Source organism: Cervus elaphus, chromosome 16 (genome assembly GCF_910594005.1).
Source record: "Cervus elaphus chromosome 16, mCerEla1.1, whole genome shotgun sequence".
Lineage (NCBI taxonomy): Eukaryota > Metazoa > Chordata > Mammalia > Artiodactyla > Cervidae > Cervus > Cervus elaphus.
In genome coordinates this window covers 37515903-37540295 of record NC_057830.1, presented here as the reverse complement: position 1 = coordinate 37540295, position 24393 = coordinate 37515903, and the positions used below count along the sequence as shown (strand labels likewise).

Here is a 24393-nt window from a genome sequence, read left to right as displayed (position 1 = left end):
GTCAGCCATGACTGAATGACTAACACATTTAGAAAGAAAGTGAAATCGCTCAGTTTTAGACTTTTCATTAAAGAAGATATGCAAATAGCCAAAAAGTACATGAAAAGATGCTCAAATCATTAGTCGTTAAAGACAAATCAAAACCATAATGAGATACCACTTCACACCTAAAGGGTGGTAAGGATTTTTTCTTTTTAAACAAAAAACAAGTAGTGGCAACTATAGCAAGAAATTGAGACCTTTATATATTACTGATGGGAATGTAAAATGGTGCAGCCACTGTGGAAAACAGCTGGTCAGTTCCTCAAAAACTTAAAGCTGAAGTTATCATATGACCCAGAAATTCTACTCTTAGGTATATACTCAAGATATCAAAAACATGTCCACAAAAAAAAAAAAACCACTTATACATGAATGTTCACAACAGCATTATTTATAAAAGCCAAAAAACAGAAACAACCCAAGAGTTCATCAACTGATGTACAGAGTTTTAAAATGTGGTATATTTTACAGTAGACTATTATTCAGCCATAAAAAAGGAATGAAATATACATGCTGAAACATGGATGGACCTTGAAAGCGTTATGCTGAGTGAAAGAAACCAGTGACTAAAGGCCACATATTGTATGATTCTATTTATAGGAAATGTCCAGAACAGACAAATCTGTAGAGACAGAAAGCAGATGTGTGGTTGTCAGTGGGTGGAGAGAAAAAGGAATTGAGAAGTATGGGGTTTCCTTCTGTGATGATGGAAATGTTCAGGAATGATATGGTGGTGATGATTACACAATATTGTGAATATTCCAAAACCTATTGTATTGCACATTGTGACTATGCTATATGAATTATATCTCAGTAAAAAAATGCAAAAGACTTTTTTCCTGTTGACTTTCCCTGTACCCCAGAAATGAGACAATCATAGAATCCACAAGCTTATAAAAAACTTTTTCATTGTCCTTGCAAAAGTCAAGTACATTCTAATAGGATAAGAATTTCTCATATTTTGAGATGAACAATATCTATTCTAACCCTGTTAAAAATTCAGACTCATTGACTGTATTTGTACCTATATTACCAAGAAAGTTTTTGTGCCTAAATAATGACTCATAAAATCCACTTAAAATTTTTTTTAAAAAAATTCAGGCTCATAAAAACTTCACTTAGAGAAGTTTTAGAGAAGTAGAGGAAATATTAGGTGCATTTGCTTAGTGAGTACATTTCTAAAATTAGGGATAAATAAAGGTAAAATAATAAAATGACAATGCATTCCATTAAAAGCTTCTTAGAAGTGTCTTCTCAAATTTAAAGCTCTTTGGAAGGGATGATAGAGAATAAGGGTGGATACGAATTTAAGCTGCCAGTTTCTTTCCCTGCCTCTCCTTCTGGACATGAAAGCTAAGCTTAGATCATCTGGGTACTTTGGAATTCCACTCTTTTTTTGGACAGAAATTATTTATGTTTCCTTTTGGAAACTGAGTGCCATAAGCTTCCACTATGCACAATGTTCCTGCTTGACCCCCAGGAAAATCCTCTTGTTTCTATTTGTCTTCATATCATACAGCAAGGAAAAGAGTCTATAGGATGAAGAAGCGAGGTTTAACTTTTTAGGAGAGGCTGGTATTAGTGTTAAACAAGGAATCAGTAAACATCCCGGTCACCAGAAGATTGTTCGATACTCACGATTCGGTGAAAAAAAAATCAGAGGAACTTTTGGTTTTCAAGGTTGTGTTCACTGGCCTTGCCCGTACCCATCTCCCCTGTTAACTCTTTAATAACGCCACAGCTAAACCACAGAAGCTCTCTGAGTGCCAGACAGGAGCAGCCAATCCTTTGTAGGGTCCAGTGTAACAAGTATATGGGTCCCCTGTTCAGAAATTTTTAAGACTCTCCACAAAAGCAATAGCAAGCATAAGCCTAACAGATGCACATGCTGCGAACTCAGGGCCCAGTGCAAGGAGTTTGATCAGACACTGGCTCCCGGCTCCACCATCTCCTTCCTGGGGTGACACGTGAGTTTTTTAAACTCCCGGGACCTTGCTTTCCCCACCCAAAACGTGAGGCTAAACATCCCCATCTCCCACGTTGCTGCCAGGATTTTAAAGTCTCAAGCTAGAATACTATTGTTTAACATGTTTCCCATTTTTCTATGGGGAAAGGAGTGGGAGGTATTTCGACTGGGTGCAAATGGCAGGAAAGCCATTTGGTGGGTGAAATGTGGGTCCATCAAAGATGAAGGAAGGGGGCCAAGCGGGCAGCCCTGCCTCACATCTCCAACCTGCCACACTTTGCCTCGCTCTGTGTTTTTATTAGCTTGTATCCCCGGTACATCAGTGGCAGGGGTGATGAAACTGGTGGCAGATTTAACTGCCAGGCAGCTGGGTTACTGTCCCGTGGGTCTTGTTGTCATGCTGAGATCTTAAAGTGACCACGGCTGCTTAGGCGGCTGCTCTCCCAGACACTCCGAGAGAGACCACTGAATAGTTAATCGGTGGCAAAGGAAAGGAAGAGGCTGTTGCTTGCAGAAAGCACAGAGACGCTGCTTTGAAAAATCCCAAGGTGGCTGAATATCAAGATCATGGCTCCTGCTGTGGGCAGCTGTGTGTGCAGAGGGCAGCCTAAGGGCTTAAAATCAAATCTCCAGCCTGGGTTGGTGCCCTTCCCCTGGGGCTCTGGCAGTGGACACAGAAGTCCTAAACATTACAAAATGAAAAAACCTTCAGTACTATCTGAAGAGGGTGATCATTTAGAGTGATCTTTTTTTATTGTTAGCAGCATCCGTGAATAATATTTTCTAGGGGGGAATAAAAAAAAAAAGGAAAAGGAAAAAAGAGAGTGCTAAGGAGAGAAGAAATAGGATGACTTATTTACCAGGCAAGAACTGCAGGTCCCTTACCTGAAACCTTCTCATGTCCCTTGGGTTTCCTGCTGTTTTCAAACAATTCTGATTGCACTTGAGGAAAAATTTTAAAAAGAATCTGTGAAGAGAAAGCAACGTGTTACCTTTTTAAGTAAACATTTTTTAAGAGAGACTATATCTGCATTATATTAGATTTGATTGGAAAGTGATTGGATTTCAGGTCTGGGGAATTTCAGCCAGCCCTGCCTGGGAACGAACGCTAGCTGACCATCTGCAATTTGCAAATTTGGATGTTTTGGATCCCAAGTCAGCTCCGTCACTGTTGAGGGTTGTGGAGTGGTTCACAAGCTGGGTTCTGGTTTGTACACTGGCCCTGAGTGGCTAGGGTGTGCTCTCTCTCAAATAAAAAAAGAGAGAGAGGGGAAGAAGAAGAAATGCTTCACAAACAGGAGTAACTCCTGCTATACAAAAATCTCTCTCTCCAGAGGGTTAAAAATGACACGACTTAGCTCAGAATCCCAGGGTTCCTCACATATGTCGCTTTCTGCTGGCCACATACATTTGCACATGCACACACCTCACACGTAAACCCTCGCACACAAAGGGGGTCTGATATTTTCAACCGATAGATATGAAATCAAAAAACAATGATACCTAAGACAGTCAGTCTGTGCAGGTATATGCTGGGGTTTTTATGACTAATAACAAGTGTGAATGTCCTTTCAGACCTTCTATAGATTATCCAGAAAGATACAAAGGTGCAGAATACTGGTCTGAGGTTACCACTCGTAAGACATATTTTTAAGCCAGTATTATTCTAGATAACCCTTCTGTGCACTTTTAGAATTGGGCTTCTTTGATCAGATGAGGACAGAAACCAAGAAAAATGGCAGAAGTTGGTCTTTTCAGCCATTTACCTGTTTAATGTTTGGAATTTTGTTTTGAAATACAATAAGTTTTTCATTTATTTCACTTGCAGAGTCCTTTTCCTTAAAAAAAAAAAATTTCAGCTTTTGCAGTGTTAAAGTCCCAGGTGAGCAAGGCCTATTTCCCTTTCTGTTACTATGACAACGAAATTTTACCGCAGTCCCAAAGTCCCTTCAGAACTCTCACATCCATGCCTTGAATTAGAACTTTAAAGGAAAAGATATACATTTTCCCCAGGATTTACCAACAAAAATAAGTAGAAATCAACAATGCTTCCCAAAATTCTATTTTTTAAAGCAACGGTTGGTGAGATGCTCCCATGGTGACCTTCTATTTATTTTTATTTCTTTCACGATCACACAAAAGAATTAGAGAGCGCTCCAATTAATTGTATTTAGCACTTAAAAAAAAAAAAAACTGGTGGGAAGATAAACAGTAAATGATGAAAGAGGAGAGAAGAGGAATTGTACTCTTTAGAGCATTTTCTCTAGATTTACTAAAAATATTTGAACAAGTGCTCCTGACCCCTATGTATGAATAAGGTTGGGTGTGTATTTGGAAAGAATAGCTAAATAGTATTTTCAAATTTTATAGCATCTGCTTTTCATTTCTCTTTTTGAATCTGTTCTGGGGTGGGAGGTTAGGCATCACTTCCTGGGCCATGAAGGTGTCCAGGGCTGTTATCTGAGGTACCAGGCAGAGAATGACAAGGCAGAAGAGATGCCCCTTGATGCTTTCTGTAGCGTTCAAGCTCGCAACCTGCCTCTGCTTTCGAAAGTGCAATGGGGTGTTTGTCTAGAGCAGCTGCAGCATGTTAGAAAAGAAGGCTGCCTTGTATTTAATAACAGATTAATCAGAATTCACACATTTTCTTTTTTAAGGGGGAGTATATTTTCACTTGTGCCTTCCTAGCAGGGTCACCAACAGCCACTTAAAATGCCTGGAGATGCTGTCACGAAAGACTTAAAACCAGCCATTTTCTCACTTGAGTCTCTTTCCAATCAACAGCCCCTGACCTCACACGGAATTTGCTCTCCAACAGCCACTCACTCCCAAGTGGCTCAGTGGTAAAGAATTCTCCTGGCAATGCAGGAGACACAAGTTCGATCCCTGGGTCAGGAAAATCCCCTGGAGAAGGAAATGGCAACCCTCTCCAGTATTCTTCCTTGGACAATCTCATGGAGAGAGGAACCTTGCAAGCAACAGTCCACAGGGTTGAAAAGAGTTGGACAGGACTTAGCAACTGAGCCCTGTCACTCACACCCCCCCTCAACTGATCAGTAATTTATATCTTTTCCCCTACTAAAACCAAATTTTCTCTTTCTCACAAAGTCCTTGGTTTTTGGAAAGTTTCATCACCACTGGGCTCCTTATAATGCATTCTCTTTGTTATACTTCTCCTCATCTACCCAATCCCCTCTTTCTCCAAAACGTACCTGCTGAAAACATTAATGTTCACCAAGGCATTATTAGATGCATGGTATGGGAGTGCAAAGGAGATAAATGTTTACATAAAATCAAATTGATTTAGGGGAAGAGGGGACCTGCTGAAAGACTTTATTCATTTTAAATTAGGACCCTTAACAGTTCTTTGGTTAGAAAACCCCTCCCCATTTTGACTCTTTTGCCTGCCTGGGGTCTGAGTTTGTAACCTACCCAGTACCCAGCACACTAAGGATATAACATCCTGTTCACAAAAGGGAAGTGAAGGGCAGAGGAGGGAGGGAGGAGGTGAGAGAGAGAGGAAAAAAAAATCTCTTACATTGTATAGTACTTTCTAAAAGAACATATAACTACTTCTAAATGGCTAGCACAGGAAATTATGGCCTGTGAATTTCAGATGTGGACCTAGAAATCAACTGAAATGAATTCTGGGGCTTCCCAGGTGGCTCAGCAGTAAAGAATCTGCCTGCCAACGTAGGAGACACAGGAGACACAGGTTCGATCCCTGGGTTGGGAAGATACCCTAGAGGAGGGCATAGCAACCTGCCTCAGTCTTCTTGCCTGAAGAATGCCATGGACAGAGAGCCTGGCAGGCTACAATCCAGGGGATCACAAAATGTCGGACACGACTGAGTGTGCAACGCTCACACACATGGAGCTTACTGACCTCTCCAGTTTTCTTCTCTTCCTTTTACTGATGTCTCCCACCTTCCTCCCCTCCACCCCCTGCACCCGCCATGCTCAGGGGGTTTGGTACAGAACCCCCTACTCACCATCTCACCCATTAACCATAGGGTAACTCGCAGAGAACAAATCCCCTGCATCTAGATCCTGTGAAGCCTGGAAAATGTCAGCTCTCTCCACTCAGAAATGGGAAACCAAAGTGAACCACAGGATTCAGACCAAACACCCAGAGACTCATCAGGCTGGAAGTTGTAATTTTCACTTTCTCCAAACAATGTTGACTTCAGGAATATTCTAACCACTTATCGCAGTACTTCCGGCTAGGCTTCTGATCTCATTCCTTATGAGTGCAGGCTAATGGCGACAGGTTTGTCCTTGTTTTATGAGAGAAAGGGGAATAGAGAGTGGGATCCAAACCTAAACTCAAGCCCTCAACTTTCAATCTGATTCCTGGGTCCAGTGAGGCATGAGAACAGATCCCAAAGCATTCATTCCTTCACTACACTGATATCTATTAAATGCTGACAGTGTACGAGTCTTGAGTTCCTACCAATTATGTAAGCAGGTCACTTCACTCCTCTGGGCCTCAGTTTCTATCACTATTAGGAGGGTTTAACTGGATTATCTCCAGTGTTTTTTCCAACCTTAATATTTTGTGATTGCAAAGAAAAATGCGTAAAGTTGACAACCCTCCAGAAATAGAAACATTGGGAGAAGAAACTTCTGAAGACAAAAGTCTATGACTTATTGAAGTCCAAGAGGCGGTGTGTGCAGGGGTTTTCTGAGAGAGGACAACCCTCCTGAACAGAGACTATGAAAGAAGAATCACCAAGATAAGCTGATGGGTAGAAAGTGAAGCATCTTGGTTGATACCTTGGCCAGAGGTTGATGGGCTGGTTGTTGAGTAAGAGGCTATTCTCTTAGGATCCTTTCTCTGTGCTTTGGCAGCAGGAGAAAGTAGCCAGGAATATCACAGATAACAGCCATCTCTATCCCTGCCTACCATCTTGTATGGCCCAGTAGCTTAAGGGTACAGGTTCACAGGGAGGGGGGAAGAAAGTTTGCCAGATGTCAGCTCTGTGCCATACTCCAAGCTATATGCTTGATATCCATCACCTCATTTATTTCCCACAACAACTATATGAGTGATGAATCATCTCACAGCTAGGAAAAACAAAGGTGCCAAGAATTTATGAAATTTGCCCGAAGATCACACTGCTTGTCAGCAACAGAAACAAGGATTTGAATCGGTGGATCTTTCTGGCTGCAAGCCCCATCTGGAGTTCTATGCTTCCTGCACCAATTAGATCATGGTGATGGTTACACAACTTGGTCAATATACAAAAAACCATTGAAATGTACACTTTGGATGGGTGAACTTTATAGTATGTAAACTATATCTCAATACCACGGCTTAACTTTGTATAGGTAAATCAAGAGAAATCCCAGATAATTCCTCCTTATTTACTGGTTTAATTTATGAATTGGTTCTCTAGTATCCTCCGAAAGCAAACTATAAAGAGTTTTGAAAAAGTTAAAATATATATAAGTGTACGTGTGTGTGCCCATTCATCTCTAACTCTTTGCAACTCCATGGACTGCAGCCCACGTGACTCCTCTGTCCATGGGATCCTCCAGGCAAGAATACTGGAGTGGGTTGCCATTTCCTACTCCAGGGGATCTTCCCACGGCAGAGATCAAACCTGCGTCTCTTGCATTGGCAGGCGGATTGTTTACCACTTGAGCCACCTGGGAAGCCCAAATATATGTATATATAACTGTTTAAAGAGAAATTTCAGAAAACATAGTCTGAAAAAATTTTTTAAAACAACAACAACAACAAAAAACTTGTGAAGGATTTTGGTTTCTTGGAGAGTGAGAGAGAGATTATAGCACTCCAAAAGGAACTATTAGGTCAATGATAGTTGCACAGAAGTAAATGCTTATGACGAAAAGCCCTGCTGAATTCATTCCTTTACTCATCTGGCCAATTATGAAGTGTGGAGTGTGTTCCATGAAGGTTCAGCAGAGTGCCAAACAAGACAGACAAAATCCTTGCCTCCATGGCGCACACAACCAAACTATGCAAAATGTGCTTCTTCGGTTTCTGAGATGAGCCTGGAGACCTCTCTGAATACGGGTCTGAAAAAGATCCTAAGAAGCTTCCCTGGTGGTTCAGTGGTAAAGGATCTACCTGAAACGCAAGAGCCACAGGAGACACGGATTCAATCCCTGGGTCGGGAAGATCTTCTGGAGGAGGGCATGGCAACCCACTCCAGTATTCTTGCCTGGAGAAACCCCATGGACAGAGGAGTCTGGCGGGCTACAGTCCATAGTGTTGCAAAGAGTTGGACACGACTAAAGTGACTTAGCACGCACGCAAAATCCTAAGATTACCGAGTACCCAAGAAATCCTTTCTCCCAATCTCTGGAATATTAAAGCACAAAGCACTGTTCAAGAACATAATAAAACCTCCTAGGTGGCTCTAGACATGTTCTGAATCCATCCCAAGTAAAAACTGAGATTCAAACTAGATGTACAAATAAGGTACAAAGTTCAGGTATGGTGGTGGGGGCAGTGGGAAATCTCTAAATTACAGGAAGAGTAACAACTTAATATTCATGCCCAACCTGAGATTATAGCCAGTGATCTGACTGATGCAAAACCCAGGGCTTCCCTGGTGGCTCAGCAGTAAAGAATCTGCCTGCCAATGCAAGACATGCGGGTTCGATCACTGGGTCTGAAGATCCCCTGGAGAAGGAAATGGTAACCCACTCCTGTATTCTTCCCTTGGAAATCCCATGGACAGAGGAGCCTGGTGGGTTGCATGGGGTTGAATACAGTCCATGGGGTTGCAAAGTGTTGGACACGACTGAGCAACTAAAGAACAGTGCAAAATCCAGCATGCTATTTCCCCAGATTTGTGGAAGAGAACATTCAATTTAACTCTAATTTAAAAAAAAAAAAAAAAAAAACCTTTCAGAAAGCACTGAGAGAGGCACAGAGGCTTCTTTCAAGAAAAAGATTGACTGCATGCTCAGTCGCTTCAGTTGGGTCCAATGCTTTGCGACTGAATGGACTGTAGCCCTCCAGGCTCCCCTGTCCATGGGATTCTCCAGCCAAGAATACTGGAGTGGGTTGTCATGCCTGTCTCCAAGGGATCTTCCTGTCCCAGGGGTCGAACCCGAGTCTCCTGCATCTCCTGCATTGCAAGTGGATTCTTTACCACTGAGCCACTGGGGAAGCTCCCAAGAAAAAGATTAGACAGGGGTATACAGCCAAAGAAAGTGAATTTGGCACTAGTAATAGCTACCGTTATGCAGCACCCTTGTCTATGCAAAATAATATGTAACATGCCTTTCACTTTGAAATTTCATTTCTCATTCCCTTAAAAAATTTCTAATTCCATCTACCCTGGAAACAGTGTCTGTGAGGACATGGCCACGTCTTACACGCTGTGAAGATGGGGAACTCCCACCCTCTCCAAAGTTCAAGAGCCAGGATGCTGTATCTGGTTCTCTCTCAGCCACAATGGCCACATATGCAGGTTGGGTCACTAAAGTCTGAGCCACATATAAGGCTGATAAACTATGTAGGCGCTTAAAGGTCTATGTCTATTGATTTCTGAAGAAGAGACATTTCATCTGGATTAACTGCTGAACTTTGTTTTCCAGGGTCCAATAAGTTAAAATATAATTGGCCTCCTCTGTTTGCACATACTTCTGAAAAGAAAATAATTCTGATCTCTTAGAATATATATCATTTTTGAGAACTATGTTGGAATGCACTGAATCATAGAAGCATATCTGAAAGAAATGGGCAGTTGCCTCTCTTCTGCCAGGATTCTTTCATTCTTTACAGGACCAGGCAGAGGGAGAAGCCATGATGGATGGACGTATCCATGGGGCTATTTCCTTACTCTAAGAACTGCCCATATGGCAGCTCACTCTGCTTTATATGGTAGAAAAATCCCTAAGTGATTGGTTTCCGCTTAAGACCAGTGTAAAACACAGTGATAATGTTCTAGCTTTAATTTAGGTCTTAACTGCAATACCCTCTTTGAACCTTCTGACAATAGAGAAAACACATTTTCCTCCCTTGAAAGCCTCCAACAGAATACAAAATCAGGCTGCCCAAACAAGGAGAAGGATAGCAGTGGACCCCTTCCTTGGCCTGACGATGATGTGACCTTCATCAATCTATTGATTATTGAGGTGTCAGCCCAAGATGAGAAAGGGACCTGGAGCTCTAAAGGCCTTGTGAAGACTCTCACATGAGTCTATAAAAGTGAGGAGACTTTGGGAAGTCTCCGATGGCTCAGTGGTAAAGAATTCACCTGCCAATGCAGGAGACAGGGGTTCCATCCCTAGGTCGGGAACATCCCATGGAGAAGGAAATGGCAACCCACTCCAGTTTTCTTGCCTGAAAAATCCCACGGACAGAGGAGTCTGGTGGGCTACAGGCCAAAAAGTCACAAAGAGTCAGACATAACTGAACAACCCGCAGTAAGTGCTGGGAAGTCAAACTTCCAGCTGACTCCTGCTATACCCTGACAAAAGTGGCAATGGGACATCTGAGGGATAGCTAGTTGGTACTTCAGATCCGCTTGGTAAGGTGGTGGCTGGTACAAAGACCCAAGAAGATCCATGGAAAGAGGAGACAATTTAAAATTTTTGACTGGCTTATTTAAGTTCAAATCGAATACTCCTTTTTATAAGCTGATTTTCTACGCATTCTGTTTATTTAAATGGCTCCTTAAAAATGTAAATATAAATACACAAATAGAGTAGGTACAGAATCTTTACTGTCCACAGACATCCCTAAAGGGTTGTATTACCATTAAGGCTTTTTGTATCACCATTAAGGCCTAATCACCTGCATGATTTCAATGAAATTGAAACAATTCAGATCTGAAAGATTTAAGTTTAAAGAAATATTTTAAGGAATATATTTTTTTTTACATCTGATTACACTTTTTCTTTTTACTTCTTGGCCACACCATGTGGCATGTGGGATCTTAGTTCCCTGACCAGCAATTGAACCTGTGCCCCCTGCAGTGGAAGCACGGAGTCTTAACCACTGGACTGCCAGGTAAGTCCCTACTTCTGTTTACATTTACTCTAACTCCCCTTGGCTAAAAGTCTAATTTTTATAATAATTATATTAATAATAATAAATAAATAGCACCTAATCATTGACCTCATACTATTCACGATGTATGATTTCATTTAATCCCCTCAACTCTGAAAGGAGGAGAATTAACATCCCCATTTTACATAGGAGATAATCAAGACTCAGGTTAGATTACTTGCCCAAAGGCAAGCAGCTAGTAAGCAGAAGAGCCCAGAGTGGACCTCAGGTTTGTCTGACTCAGAAAAAGGCGGGAGCTTGGCCAAGTTTCTTTGGAAGGAAAAGATGGAACACATAGCCAAGCAGTTCTTTTTTTTTTAGGGGATCAGTACCTCATTGATCTACACAGGAGATCACATCACTTCCTTCATCTTTGTAAATAAAAATGGAGTCATTCTACATGTTATAAAACAAGACAAGAAAACCAACAACAATGTCTATCATTCCTATCAGGGACTGTGTTCTCTAGAAATTCTGTGGCAGTACTAGAAGCTGCAGAGGCAGATTAGCAAGTCTATCAGATATTTGGGAAACAAGACATCTCAAGAACCCACATGGTCCAAAGAAGGCATGGCCCAAATAGCTGTAGCACCTGCAAAAAGAATGTGAAATGTTGCTTAAGTGGATGAGGAAAATACAAAGTCATTCATCCACCAAGACTATGGAGGGAAAAAAAAAAAAGCCGGAAGTCAAACATGTAACATAAGAAGTTGAAATAAGTCTTGGAAAAATTTTTTGTGACTAAGTCACCAAAGCTAAATTTTGAAAATCATTACCCAGGGGACAGAGGAGAGTCTTCTACATTGGAGATTTTTAAATAGACCAGCAAGCAAACTCCTTTGGCGACAGATAGTTTCGTCCTACATGTGGCAGCTCACCGGGGTGTCCCTATGAAGCCATTTCCAGATGATGTCAAGGCTTTTGCAGTTATTATTATTGTTGTTGTTGTTGTTGCTTGCTTGCTTAATATTTATTGTAAAAAGAAAAAAAAAGTAGGGACCTTTAGTTTCATCTTCTGTAACATGACCTCCCAGGCCAGTAGTGAAGATCCATGCAAAGTGTTTAGGTAAATGCCTGGTACCCGGTGACTTGGTGGTAAAGAATCTGCCTGCCACTGCAGAAGACTCAAGTTCAATCCCCGGGTCAGGAATAGTCCTGGAGGAGGAAATGGCAACCCACTCCAGTATTCTTGCTGGGAAATCCCATGGACAGAGAAGCCAGAAGTCAACTGGTACCTTTACCATTTGATACACCCCCCTCCTCTGAATTATCCCTTCTCACCAGCCACACTTGAAAATGGCCCATTTTCCAAACAAACCTATACCAGAGGGGAGTTGCCACAAATTCAAACCTGCTTCTCTCTGCACTGTTTCCCTCTCAATATTGGTATATACTCTGCTTGAAGAACTTCCCTTAATCTTTAGGGAGGGGTACTTTAAAAAGAAAAAAAAAAAAAAAAAGAACATGTAATTAATCCATGATAACAGATTGTAGGAAAAGCACAACAATGAAAAAGATGGTAGGTCAAAATTCCTGTGGCGGTTTCTAATAACCCGTGGTCAGGCAAAAGAATTCAGAGCTGCCTACACCCGCTGCCTGGCAGCGCGCCCCATCAAATCATTTTCTATTCGGCATTCACTCCCAATTATAAGCTCCTGGAAGTGGCATTTCGGTTTGGAAATGGACCCTTCATTACCAAACACACTGCCTCCTGAGCGGAATCCGCTGTGTTCACTTAGGCACCAGAAGGGAGCGACTCCCCAGCTTATGCGATTCCAACACCATATCTACAGGCTTCATTTCAAAGCCATCTCATGATTTCTCTGGAAGTGAATGTCTCCCATAGCTCAAGTGGCAAGCAATCGACTGTAAACAGCTGCCAAGGTGCAAAAAACAGGGGCTTCTTTGATTCGCCACTTATTTCTGACCAGCAACATGCTATAGTGTCTTGAGGACCTGAGGTTACATGTAGGGATTTTTTTTTTCCTTCTGTATTCAGACACGTCTTCACTCTTCTGAATTCCATTACTTGGCACCAGGAGGCTTGTAGGGAGAAAAACCTCCAAGGAGAAGAGCTTGTTTTTGCACTCGGATGAAAATCTGACACCATTAATGAAAATAATAATTGAACTCTCTGGGCTTGAATTGGAATGAAACAGAACACTAAGAGCATGTTTGTAATTCCAATTGTTCTCATAAACTGTCTTTGGAGGGCTCTTTGCAACGCTCACAGTTCCATCTTTTCCTTTTTTGTTGTTTTTAACCTGTATCCTCTTCTTCACCCTGTCCCTTCCTCTCTTTTCTCATCAAGAAAGAAAAAAGAAATCTGAGCAACACTGGACATGCTACAGACTGACTTCAGAAAACATCTTTCAGTGAGACTTCAGAACTAGAATACAAATCTATTTCCCATTCCAATGCCAGGACGACTTGGGTTAAAGAAATGAAGTTATTAGCCAGCCATCAGCTTAGTGGGTCTTTACCATCCCATTTCCGGAGCGGCCCATTCGCCCCTCTGCAGCCTCCCCCTCCCCCTCCCACCTTTCTGCCCTCCCCACGAAGCTCATCTATGCTAGGCTGAGCAGTGAACACCAATTACACCAAAAGCCCTTTGCTGCTGCCTGGTCCGCTGGTTTTACTGTTTTGCCAGATGGTTGAGGCCAATGTGTAAAACTCTCTACCATACCATTAATTCATAACTCGGTAATAACTTTCCCACGGCTCCAGGAAATTGAAACGAAGTACAAATGTGAATATTTGGAAAGGGAATCAAGGTTGGGCCACTATTTACACCCGACAGAATAGATACCAAAAAGATGCCCCTTTTACACAGGATGGAGTGTTAACTTTCCCGAAAAGAAGGCCGACTGATTTCATAGGCAACGTTTGATTATGTAGCAAAAAGCTCAGAGAGTTTGCGTCCCTCTGATCACTGCTTCTCTCTGCAGTTTTCAGCTTGCTACCTATTGCACCTATGGGTCCATTCGCTAATGACCTTGAGTTTGAGCATCTATGTAATGTTATATTCTGATGACAGAATTGTAGATTAGCAGATATGAATGCATTCTCTTGCTAAGACAGGACACCATCCAATGTTTGTTAGCATCATTAAACTAAAACTGACTTTTCACCTGCTCCCATACCATATGCAGCTGCAAATTTTTAAATTAAACTATGAAGCCATGCATAAATTTACATATATTACAGACTAGCCTCTCCATTTAACATGCAAATGTACTCCAATGTTTCAGAACACCTTCTGTCGCTAATTAATTTGCTGAATTATAATTAGACTAATCCTGCATAATTAATAAGCACAGATTTTTTTTTAATTTGTAAGCAGCTTGAGGAGATCATTCACTTCCTTCTATAAACTGCTAAGTAAGTGTTAAAAAAAATCTGGAAAGAACATGTGCGAAAAGGTATGTTTGATGTCGCATACAAACTCAAACTAGCGTGGAGGATACAGAAGTCAGTATTGATAAAGGTACATATTTGAAGCCAACATTCAAACAATCAAAAAAAGTCGCATTCAGAGGATGGGGACTAATTCTCCCTTTGTCTCCTCGTATATAGTGTTTTATTCTTTGCCTTCTATCCGTAGGATCTTCCAAGATCACAGAGGCGGGAGAGGATTAAAGTAACCGTATGTTGTATTAGAAGAGATAATGATATTAACACTCCACTGTATATCAAAACACTCTGTGCATGCTGGGTGCTTATAAGCCCCTTTGATGGTATTTGGAGTCATTTTCATTTTGGCTGCCAAAAACACCCGAGATCCATCTAGTGGAAACAATTAAGTTCCATTAGTACTGTATCCATTCGGTAATGATTACAATGAAGGGTCCCTCTTTCATGCTGAAGAGTAGAGTCTCAAAGAAACGTATGCATCTGTGTGCTTGACAATGTGAAACTAGACAGAAACCAACCGTGAAGCTTAATTCTCCCCAAATAAACCAGGATCCGGAGAGTGCAAGGTATGGGTCAATGACTGGGGTAGAAAATTTGAAATGAGATTGGAATCTAGAAGGTCAAGGTAAGCTTAATAGATGTGTGTGTGTGCTCAGTTGTGTCCAACTCTTTGGGACCCCATGGACTGGAGCCCACCAGGCTCCTCTGCCCATGGGATTCTCCAGGCAAGATACTGGAGTGGGTGACCATGTCCTCCTCCAAGAGATCTTCCCGACCCAGGGATTGAACTTGAGTCTCTTGCATCTTCTGCATTGGCAGGCTGGTTCTTTACCATGCAAATTGAGATTCTAAAAAGACAAAGTGGGAAACATGCTTTCTGGCACAGAAGATATTAAGCCTTCAAAGAGGGAGGAAACGTAATTTCAGAGAAAATAGAGAGCTCCTTGGTCCTTCCACTCAGTGAAATCACTAATATCAACCAGCCAAAAGATTTTTAAGCCAGGGACTTCCCTGTGGTCCAGTGGTCAAGACTTGACTTTCCAATGCAGGGAGTGCTAGTTTGATCCTGACTGGGGAGCTAAGATCCCACATGCCTTGTGGCCCCAAAATCAAAACATAACACAGGAACAATATTGTAAAAAATTCAGTAAAGACTTTATAATGGTCCACATAAAAAAAAAAAAAGAAAGAAAAAGATTGTTAGGCCAAAAGGATGGAATGAAATGAGATTGGCTTTCTATCATTGCAATTTCATTTTTTACAGTGACTCTATACACAATACCGGAGAAGGCAATGACACCCCACTCCAGTACGCTTGCCTGGAAAATCCCATGAATGGAGAAGCCTGGTAGGCTGCAGTCCATGGGGTCGCTAAGAGTCACACACGACTGAGCAACTTCACTTTCACTTTTCACTCTCATGCATTGGAGAAGGAAATGGCAACCCACTCCAGTGTTCTTGCCTGGAGAATCTCAGGGACGGGAGAGCCTGGTGGGCTGCAATCTATGGGGTCACGGAAATGGCAACCCACTCCAGTGTTCTTGCCTGGAGAATCTCAGGGACAGGGGAGCCTGGTGGGCTGCCGTCTATGGGGTCGCACAGAGTCGGACACGACTGAAGCAACTTAGCAGCAGCAGCAGCACACACAATACAAACTTCTGAAAAATGGGAAACAGTTTTCCGAGGTTCATTACCAAACCAAATATATCTTCTCCCTTACTAGCCAGTCAACATTTTTTTTTCTTTTGACAAAGCTTCCCTTGTGGCTCAATGGTAAAGCATCTGCCTGCCAATGTAGGAGATGCCAGTTCGATCCCTGGGTCAGGAAGTTCCCCTGGCATAGGAAATGGCAACCCACTCCAGTATTCTTGCCTGGGAAATACCATGGACAGAGGAGCCCAGAGGGCTACAGTCCATGGGCTTGCAAAAGATTCGGACACAACTGAGCAACTAAACAACAACAAAGATGTACGCTAGCTCATACGCTTCTCTTTGAGAAGAAAGTCAAACAGTGCACGAATCTTTCAGCAGCCTGTGGCCACAGCCAGGAGCAGATACCAGGTGTTGGAATGGAGGGGTTTCCGCTTCTGTCCTGAGAGGCATTTATTAGACAATTAAGTTCGTATCCCCTCATCTGGAAGGGGAACCCAGAACAACTACCTTCAGGGGCTAGTGCTAACCAAAGTGAGAAAAATATTTTGAAAGCACCTGGAAAACACTGCTGCAATTTTTCTGAGCAAAGCAACATTATTGCTTGAATCATAATGGACACATAAGACATTCGGATGGTTTTTCTGAGCCAAACCATAGCCTTTGCTGCTGGTTCCCATCTGAAGAGATTAAATGGTTCAGGAAGATATTTAAAAGCCCAAAAGAAAGGGAGCTTTCTGTGCTTTTTCTGAATTACTCAGAAGGAACATAACAACAGCTGGAATAATAATATTAATAAGAGGCTAAAATTATTTCCTTTCAAAAAAATAAAGGCATGGTAGTGGAAATCTTTAATAATGTCTTCACCCTTCAAGAAAAATCATTTTTAACATCTTGTGCTTGTCTTTCAGACTCCCCATACACCATTTTGAGTGGTTATAAGAGGAAATCTGGTTGCTCAGTAGTCAGGAACGTGTGTGGGTCTATTTTTCTAAAGCAAAAAAGTGTTTAATGGCTAAACTCAGGGTGAAGGGGGGGCGGTCTCCCTACTTCCTTCCGTAACATGTTGGACCAAATATTGTACCAGCTTTCTGGGGGCAGATCTTAGAGATGGAAAGAGTCAGACAGGTCGCCCAGACCAGACTCCTGTATGGACAGGCAAGTAGTTTGGCTTTGCTGTTTGGAGGATATTTTCTTCAGCTTTGTCCAGCCCATTTCTAAATAGGTATCAGTGGGAGACAGCAAAAGAGAAGCAATTGTGATCCATGTAGAGTCAGCTTTTCTGAAACTCTTTCATGGGAGAAAAGAGAATGACTTGGGGGCATTTAAACATGAAGGTGTAAAGCAATTAGTGAACAAACCCACATTTCTGGTGGATGACTTTTCCCCTCATAGACACATTCCAGGAAATTTCTCTAATTTTATTTTTTGGCAGGAGGATTTTCCTCCACGAACATCATTCTAGTTTATGCCTGTGATTCATTCTCTCTCTTTCCCTTTCTCCTCTCGCTCTTAATGATCTCCAAATTTGAGATGGTGGGTTGTAGCTTTTAAGGGCATTATCGAAGTCGATGGGGGGTGGGGGTGTTGAGTTGGGAAGAAGGGGTGACTCAGAAAAGAAACCAAGATGATAATTATATCAAAGCTCGATTTCATCTGAAAAGTATGACGGCTCGCCTCCACTCCAGCCATGAAGACCCATATTCACAGTTAATGTAACCTTCATGCCAAAAGAGGGAAAAAGAAAGAATGTGTAACCTGACAGGTAGCAGGTGGTACATATGGAATTATCATTGGCTATTAACACCAGGTCGGGTATCATATTAGCCACTTTCAGACTGCATTTGCCAAACCCACATAAAAATATAAAGCCAGGTATTTCAATATTCCATCACTCTCTTAGCAAAACAGATTTTCTTATATTACTCATAGTGGAGTCAGCCGGCTTTCATTAGAATCTTTTTAAACTTTTCTTTTTCTTAAAGGAAGAACTAAACCTAGTTGATAGAAAAGAGAAACTGGGACAAAAATCAGGTCAAGAATTTGATACAAAAGGCATTCAGATAAAGCTAATAATATTCCAGAGTGTTTTCAGTTAAGCAGACTATGATTATATTAGCCTAATCTCAACCCGACCCCTATGTAATCTACACGAGGTTCCAGGTATCAGATATTATTTTCATTTTTTTTTCACTGAAGCTTTATTGATTCTAAATGCTCTATGCACTTTGTGGGATATCAGTAACTTTTTGGAGATTTCCAAATCTTAGCACCAAAAATGAAACCTTGCTTTTAAATGCTATTGAAGAGTTCTATGCATTGCCCTTGCCTTCATTATTTGGAATGCCATCACATTTTCTATTAACTCTGGTCATTTCATAAAGACCAGTCACTAGTCAGTGAGTGGTTCTTCACTAGTCAGTTTTCATGTTGCCTGTGAGGAGAGAACAAGAATCTCTTCTTTTACTTCCTCTTTAAAAAAATGAAGGCTCTCCACTATACAGGGTGTCCTCACTGTTGTTGTTCAGTCACTAAGTTGTGTCCAACTCTTTTGAGACCCCCATGGACTGTGGCCCCCCAGACTCTTCCATCCATAGCACTCCCCCGGAAAAAATACTGGAGTGGGTTGCCATTTCCTTCTCCAGGGAATCTTCCTGACCCAGGGATCAAACCATGTCTCCTGCATTAGAGGTGAATTCTTTACCGCTGAGCCACCATGGAAGCCCGTATGTCCTCATTAATTATCCATTTCATACACAGTATCAATAGTGTATATATACGTCAGTCCCAATCTCCCAATACCTCCCACCCTCTCTACCCTCCTTGGTATCCATACATTGTTCTGTGTCTCTATTTCTTCTCTGCAAATAAGATCGCCTATACCACTTTTCTAGATTGCACACACATGTATTAATACACATTTGCTTCTCTTTCTGACTTTACTTTGTATGACTGTCTCTAGGTTTGTCTGCAAATGACCCAACGGGAAGGAAATCCAAAAGAGAGGAGGTATATGTATACACATGGCTACTTCATTTTGCTGTATAGTAAACTAACAACACTGTAAAGCAACTGTACTCTAATAAAAAATTAATTTTTAAAAACTAAGGCTCTGGTGAAAAGTCTAATGATGAAACCAGAACCCATCTAGACCCCAAGCTCTTCACAGGAAGCAAAAGTAGTCCCTGGATATGTTTCCTGGATCATCCCACATTTCCAACCTTTCTCTTCTATACCGTAGGATCAGTACACTGGATTGCCAAAACTAAGTCACCTTATTTCAAAAATGGGGGCTAGGCATAAAGCCCTTCACTCCACTTGACCTACTGGGATTTCTCACCCCAGGTTCACAGGGAGGTTAGATGCAAAGTGGGCAGATTCACATGTTGCCCATCAGTCAGCCCCAGTTCACTTAAAATAAGACCCTGAGTTCATTTTCAGGGTTCAAAAGTCCTTGATTGAGTCTCCAGCTTTCCAAATAACATCCCAACTGATGAGATTTTATCTTTTTCTAACCTGGTTTTATGTTACACCATGTTGTACAAATCCAGACCTTTCCTAAAGATTGAAGCTGATTTTCAGTGCTTATTTCTACCCTTCGTTAAATGAGATCTGTTTTCAAAGCCTGCTGCAGTACATAGCGTATTCACTTGAGACCATATAATCAGGGTGACTCAAATAAATAAAACTGTTCTAGAGAAACCGATGGTGGGGGTATTTGATATCTACAAAGATCCTATACTTTCAAATGGTTTCAACTATTCACTTCCCCTGCCAGAACAGAGAGCATTATTGCATCATCACACACACACACACGAGACAGGGCAGAAAAATATCTAGTTCATCTGGTCCCCGAACCTCAGTGCCACACTCAGTGTGACTTGCCGTGTCACTGGCTTCTTCACCCTCCAAAACGCCTTTGAGGAAGTCCTGATAAGTCAAAAGAACCACTGCAAGTTCTTTTTGGGATGCGGCAGAGAATTAAACTACTACAATTTTAACATGGTGAAGGAAAAAGGAATTCCCAGATAACCTACATGCATGCATGCGTGCTAAGTTACTTCAATCACGTTCAACTCTTTACAACCCCATGGACTGTAGCCCACCAGGCGCCTCTGCCCATGGGATTCTCCAGGCAAGAATACTGGAGTGGGATGCTGTGTCCTCCTCCTGGGTATCTTCCCAACCCAGGAATTGAACCCATGCCTCTTGTGTCTCCCACGTCGGCAAACGGGTTCTTTACCACTAGCGCCACCTGGGAAGCCTGGATAACCTACATGCTCAATATCAAATAACCTGCAAAAGCCTGAGACTGGGTTTTACCCAAAGGAGGCTTCCCCTGCCCTGGAGTTTGGAGTTGGGTTCACAGTCTCTCCTCACCCGATGGATAACTGAACACAGCCATTAACAATAACAACAACAAAAAAAATGACTTTCCCTGGGGAGACAAACAGCTGACCTGGAAGTAAAACATCTCAGCCCTTCGCTCAGGCCACAAAGCCAGTTCAGCATTCTCAGTGAGAAGCAGGACTGGGTCCAGGAGCATGGGAAAACGATGGCCAAAGCTCCCTGGGGAAGACGCACAGAAGGTCGTGCGGCCCGGCTGGGAGAAAGGCGACTCTCTCAGCCCAGGGTTCTCTGCTGACTTGGACATCAGTGATCCGAAGCCAGCTTCTCCCTCACAAACCCATGGGCAGGATAGCCACCCCTAGAAATGGCCCAGACAAGCCTCTGGCCCAACACCATCCCAGGGAAGTCGTCTTATCTCAAGCATGAGTCAGAAGGTATTGGCTGTTCATTTGACCTGAACTGAAGCTACAAAATTCCTCTACTCCTCCTGAAAGAATCCTGCCTTGAGAGACAGCAGAGCCCCAAAAGCAGGCCCATTTCTTTCACCAGCCCTCAGCTTGCCAAGGTGATTACAAAAAAACCACACTGAGCAAATCTAGTCTGCACCTAAATTTCTTTATTTTTTTAAGAAAGAAAGAAAAGAGAGATTTCACCATTCCTGGTAACATGCCTGCCTCATTTTTTAAAAAAAAACAATACAGGTTCTAAGCTGATAAAAATGTATTTCTGTCTCTCTACTTCATTATCCAAGGTCTTGAGTTGGAGGTGAGGGGGGTATTTTTAATTCAAGTGTGATAAAATTCAGAAGGAAAAGCTCAGTGAAGTCTAACTTACAGTCTTTCACAGTTTGTCCTAATCTTTATTATTCTGTTAATAATACATTCTCCTAATCTTTATTATTTTGTTAGTAATATATTCTATCTCTGGGCTGGCCAAGATTATAATACTGCCTTTTTTTGGCAAACAAAATTAGACAGATAGGCTTTCATATCATAATTTAGAAAAATAACAACAACAACAACAAAAAAGAGATAAAGTTGTTCATGGACTAATTTTGTTCTTAACTCTTTTAACCTGGGTTGAATGTTCACCCTTCCCCAGTGAGATGATTCACTGAAAAGTGAAGATAAATGTCATCTCCATTCCCTGTGATCTATAAAATTAATCTCCCATGCTTATGTTAATACCAATCAGGTAATGTAGGAGGCAGTGTGACCTACAGGATAAAACGTAAGTGGGAGGAGATCACGTTCAATTACTGTCTGTATCGCTGACAATATTTTCACCTCTCTGCATTTCACTTGCCTGTCTCACCTCTCGTATGTGTTCCCTCACATAGCTTCTCTGTAAAATTGGGCAGTACGTCTGAGAGCTGATGGAGAATTACTTAGATGCTTTGGGAAACAACTTAAAACTTTCCTGTGAAGTAACATATCTTTCCCATCTCTACCATAGCCTCAGCCTTCTGGTGAAGAACCGTGACACATTGAGCAAACTGTCCTTCTACTCAGTAAAAACAATCTCAGGCAGGTGACCCTCCCCTCAAAGGGTTCCATTTATTTCCCAAAAATAAATTACATGGAAGGAAGAGCACAACGGCTAGTAAGTAAGTCACCAGGTGAAGAAGGGATCAATGCTTACACTTTAGGGGTTAAACCCAGAGCCGATGACTCTGGGAAGGAATTCATGTTCTGTACTCAGCTGTAAAATAAACTGGGAGTTCCGTGTCTGGTGTCTGAAACATCTTTCGAAACACTAAATCAATTTAATATCAATAATTGCCAGATAGATGCTCGATTAAATGAACCAACGCAGACAGCTTTGTTCACAGAGAAAACAAGGCCAAATGGCTTTCATTAGCATGACTAATTCCGAAGTTGTGTGGTTCGATCATCAGACGTCTGAGCCTGAATTCTGACTCTTGCAAGGCAGAGTTTGGCACCAGACATTCTAAATCCAGCAATCCCACACCTTCAACATACATGCCGGAGATCAGAAAATCAAGGTGACATTTGAAGCACCCTCGGTGCCCACTGGAGCTCGGAAAAATATCAGATGCATGGAAAATAAGGGACTTGCCCTTCAAGTCCCCTTGAATAAGGGGACTGAGGTTTTCCCCAGACCTGTTTCTGGGGTGCTTTGAAAACACCTGCTTTGGCCTTTGGGGGACAATCTCAACAGCGGTTTCAAAACCAGGCATCTTTTTTCACAGACCACCAGCAGCCTCATGATGCCAAGCATCTTTCTGTTGTGATTACTGGACCAAATGGGGCCCCACCACGTGGAGAGTGGCTAGTATTTTCACCTCAAGCCCTGAGGATTTTTTTTTTTAAATTCGAACACATCTCTTTTCCTGGTAATGCTCTCCATTTTGAAAAGTTATGATAAATCTTATTCCTAAACCACCTTGTGCATTTCAGAATCTCTCCCAGGCTTTTTAAACTGGGAAACAATAGACTTTGCAGGAAAGCAGACAAAAAGAACCCAAGGAAGGTGAGTACTGTGATTAGTGATGGTGGAAACAGGGGAATGGTCAGGCCCTGGGCCCCACCTCGGGCTGGGGGCCCTGGTACAGCGTGTCCTGTGGACGTGTAGTGTCGGTCGAGCAGGGGGACCTTGCAGAAGAGCCCTGTGCATGCTGTCATTTGTCTCTCATCCCCAAATCCACCCCCACCCCTGACCGCCATGACATCACCCTGGCGAGTCCTTGTGACTACACATCATCAGTTGCCTTTTGGTGTGTGTGTGTGTAAACTGCCAGAAACATAGAATAGCTCTTCAGGGCCTAATCACGGGGCGGCCAAACCTCTGGACAGTCTCCTTCAGAGGTCTGTGGGAGCCTTGGGTCAGAGCAGCTGCCTCTGAGTCACAGTGGGCTGCGGGGCTCTGAACCCCTTCATGGGCCATCTGGGGAAAGGCAGAGAGTACTCAACTTTTCATTTCCATGATAGGAAAGTTTTTTGGGTTTTTTTTGCAAAACCCTTATAACCGATGCAAGGAATGTATTTTACTTATTTTTTTTTAAATTTTTTAAAAAGAGGTGCAATTTTTATTTTTTGTGTTTTGTGTTTTGGCTGTGCTGGGTCTTTGTTGCTGTACTTGGGCTTGCTCTAGTTGCAGTGAGGAAGGGGGCTACTCTCTACTGCGGTCCACAGGCTTCTCACGGCAGTAGCTTCTCTCATTGTGGAGTACAGGCTCTAGGGCATGTGGGCTCAGTAGTTGAGGCTCCCAGGCTCTAGAGTATGGGATCAGTAGTGGCATGCGGAATCTTCCCAGACCAGGGATGGAACCCATGGCCCCTGCATTGGCAGGCAGATTCTTAACCACGGGACCACCAGGAAAGTCCAGGGAATGCATTTTAAAGTCAGGCATGATTATCTCTATATTTTGGATTGTAGTTCACAGACACTGGCTGAAAACATTTCTGAAATATAACTGATTTCTGCAGGGATCAGCCAGTTTCTTCCAGGTTCTACTCTCTTCTATTGAGTGTGAGTGTGTGTGTGTGTGTGTGTGTATGTGTGTGTGTGTGTTGTTGATCATAATGGTTCCCTTACTTTCCCTATTTACATGCCAGCAAACTGTTCCTCAGCCTTCCCTAACCCAGCAGGTATCCTAAGGACTCAGATGTGCAGTCAGCTCAGAGCAATCAAGAGGTGTGAGTCCCTCTGCTGTGAGGCAGGACCACTAGGGGAGGGCTCCCTAGCCCCAGGTACCGAGAGGCCACACCAGGATGTGAGAGGAAGACCTCTTGGTCCCCTCCCTGTGGGGGTCTGGTTGAGAAATGAAGGGTTTCTGTGAATTCTCTGGGACTGAATCAAAGGCTCACCCACTGAAGATGAAGGAAGGTGCTTAGGAAACATGTCTGGCCCATGACTCTCCCCTCCCATCCACAGCTTTCCTGTCTTTCTAATGCTTTTCCCAAGTCTTGCACAGA

At 42.4% G+C, this 24393-nt stretch overlaps 1 protein-coding gene across 1 annotated transcript in view; it reads right to left on the bottom strand.

The window, feature by feature from the left end:
• Nucleotides 1-24393, bottom strand: part of EBF2 (EBF transcription factor 2) — a 218350-nt gene that overhangs the window by 66103 nt on the left and 127854 nt on the right. The window contains exon 7 of the mRNA XM_043927735.1: nt 2894-2975. Within this exon, the coding sequence (XP_043783670.1) occupies nt 2894-2975 (82 nt within the window). The remainder of the gene's footprint in view (nt 1-2893; nt 2976-24393) is intronic.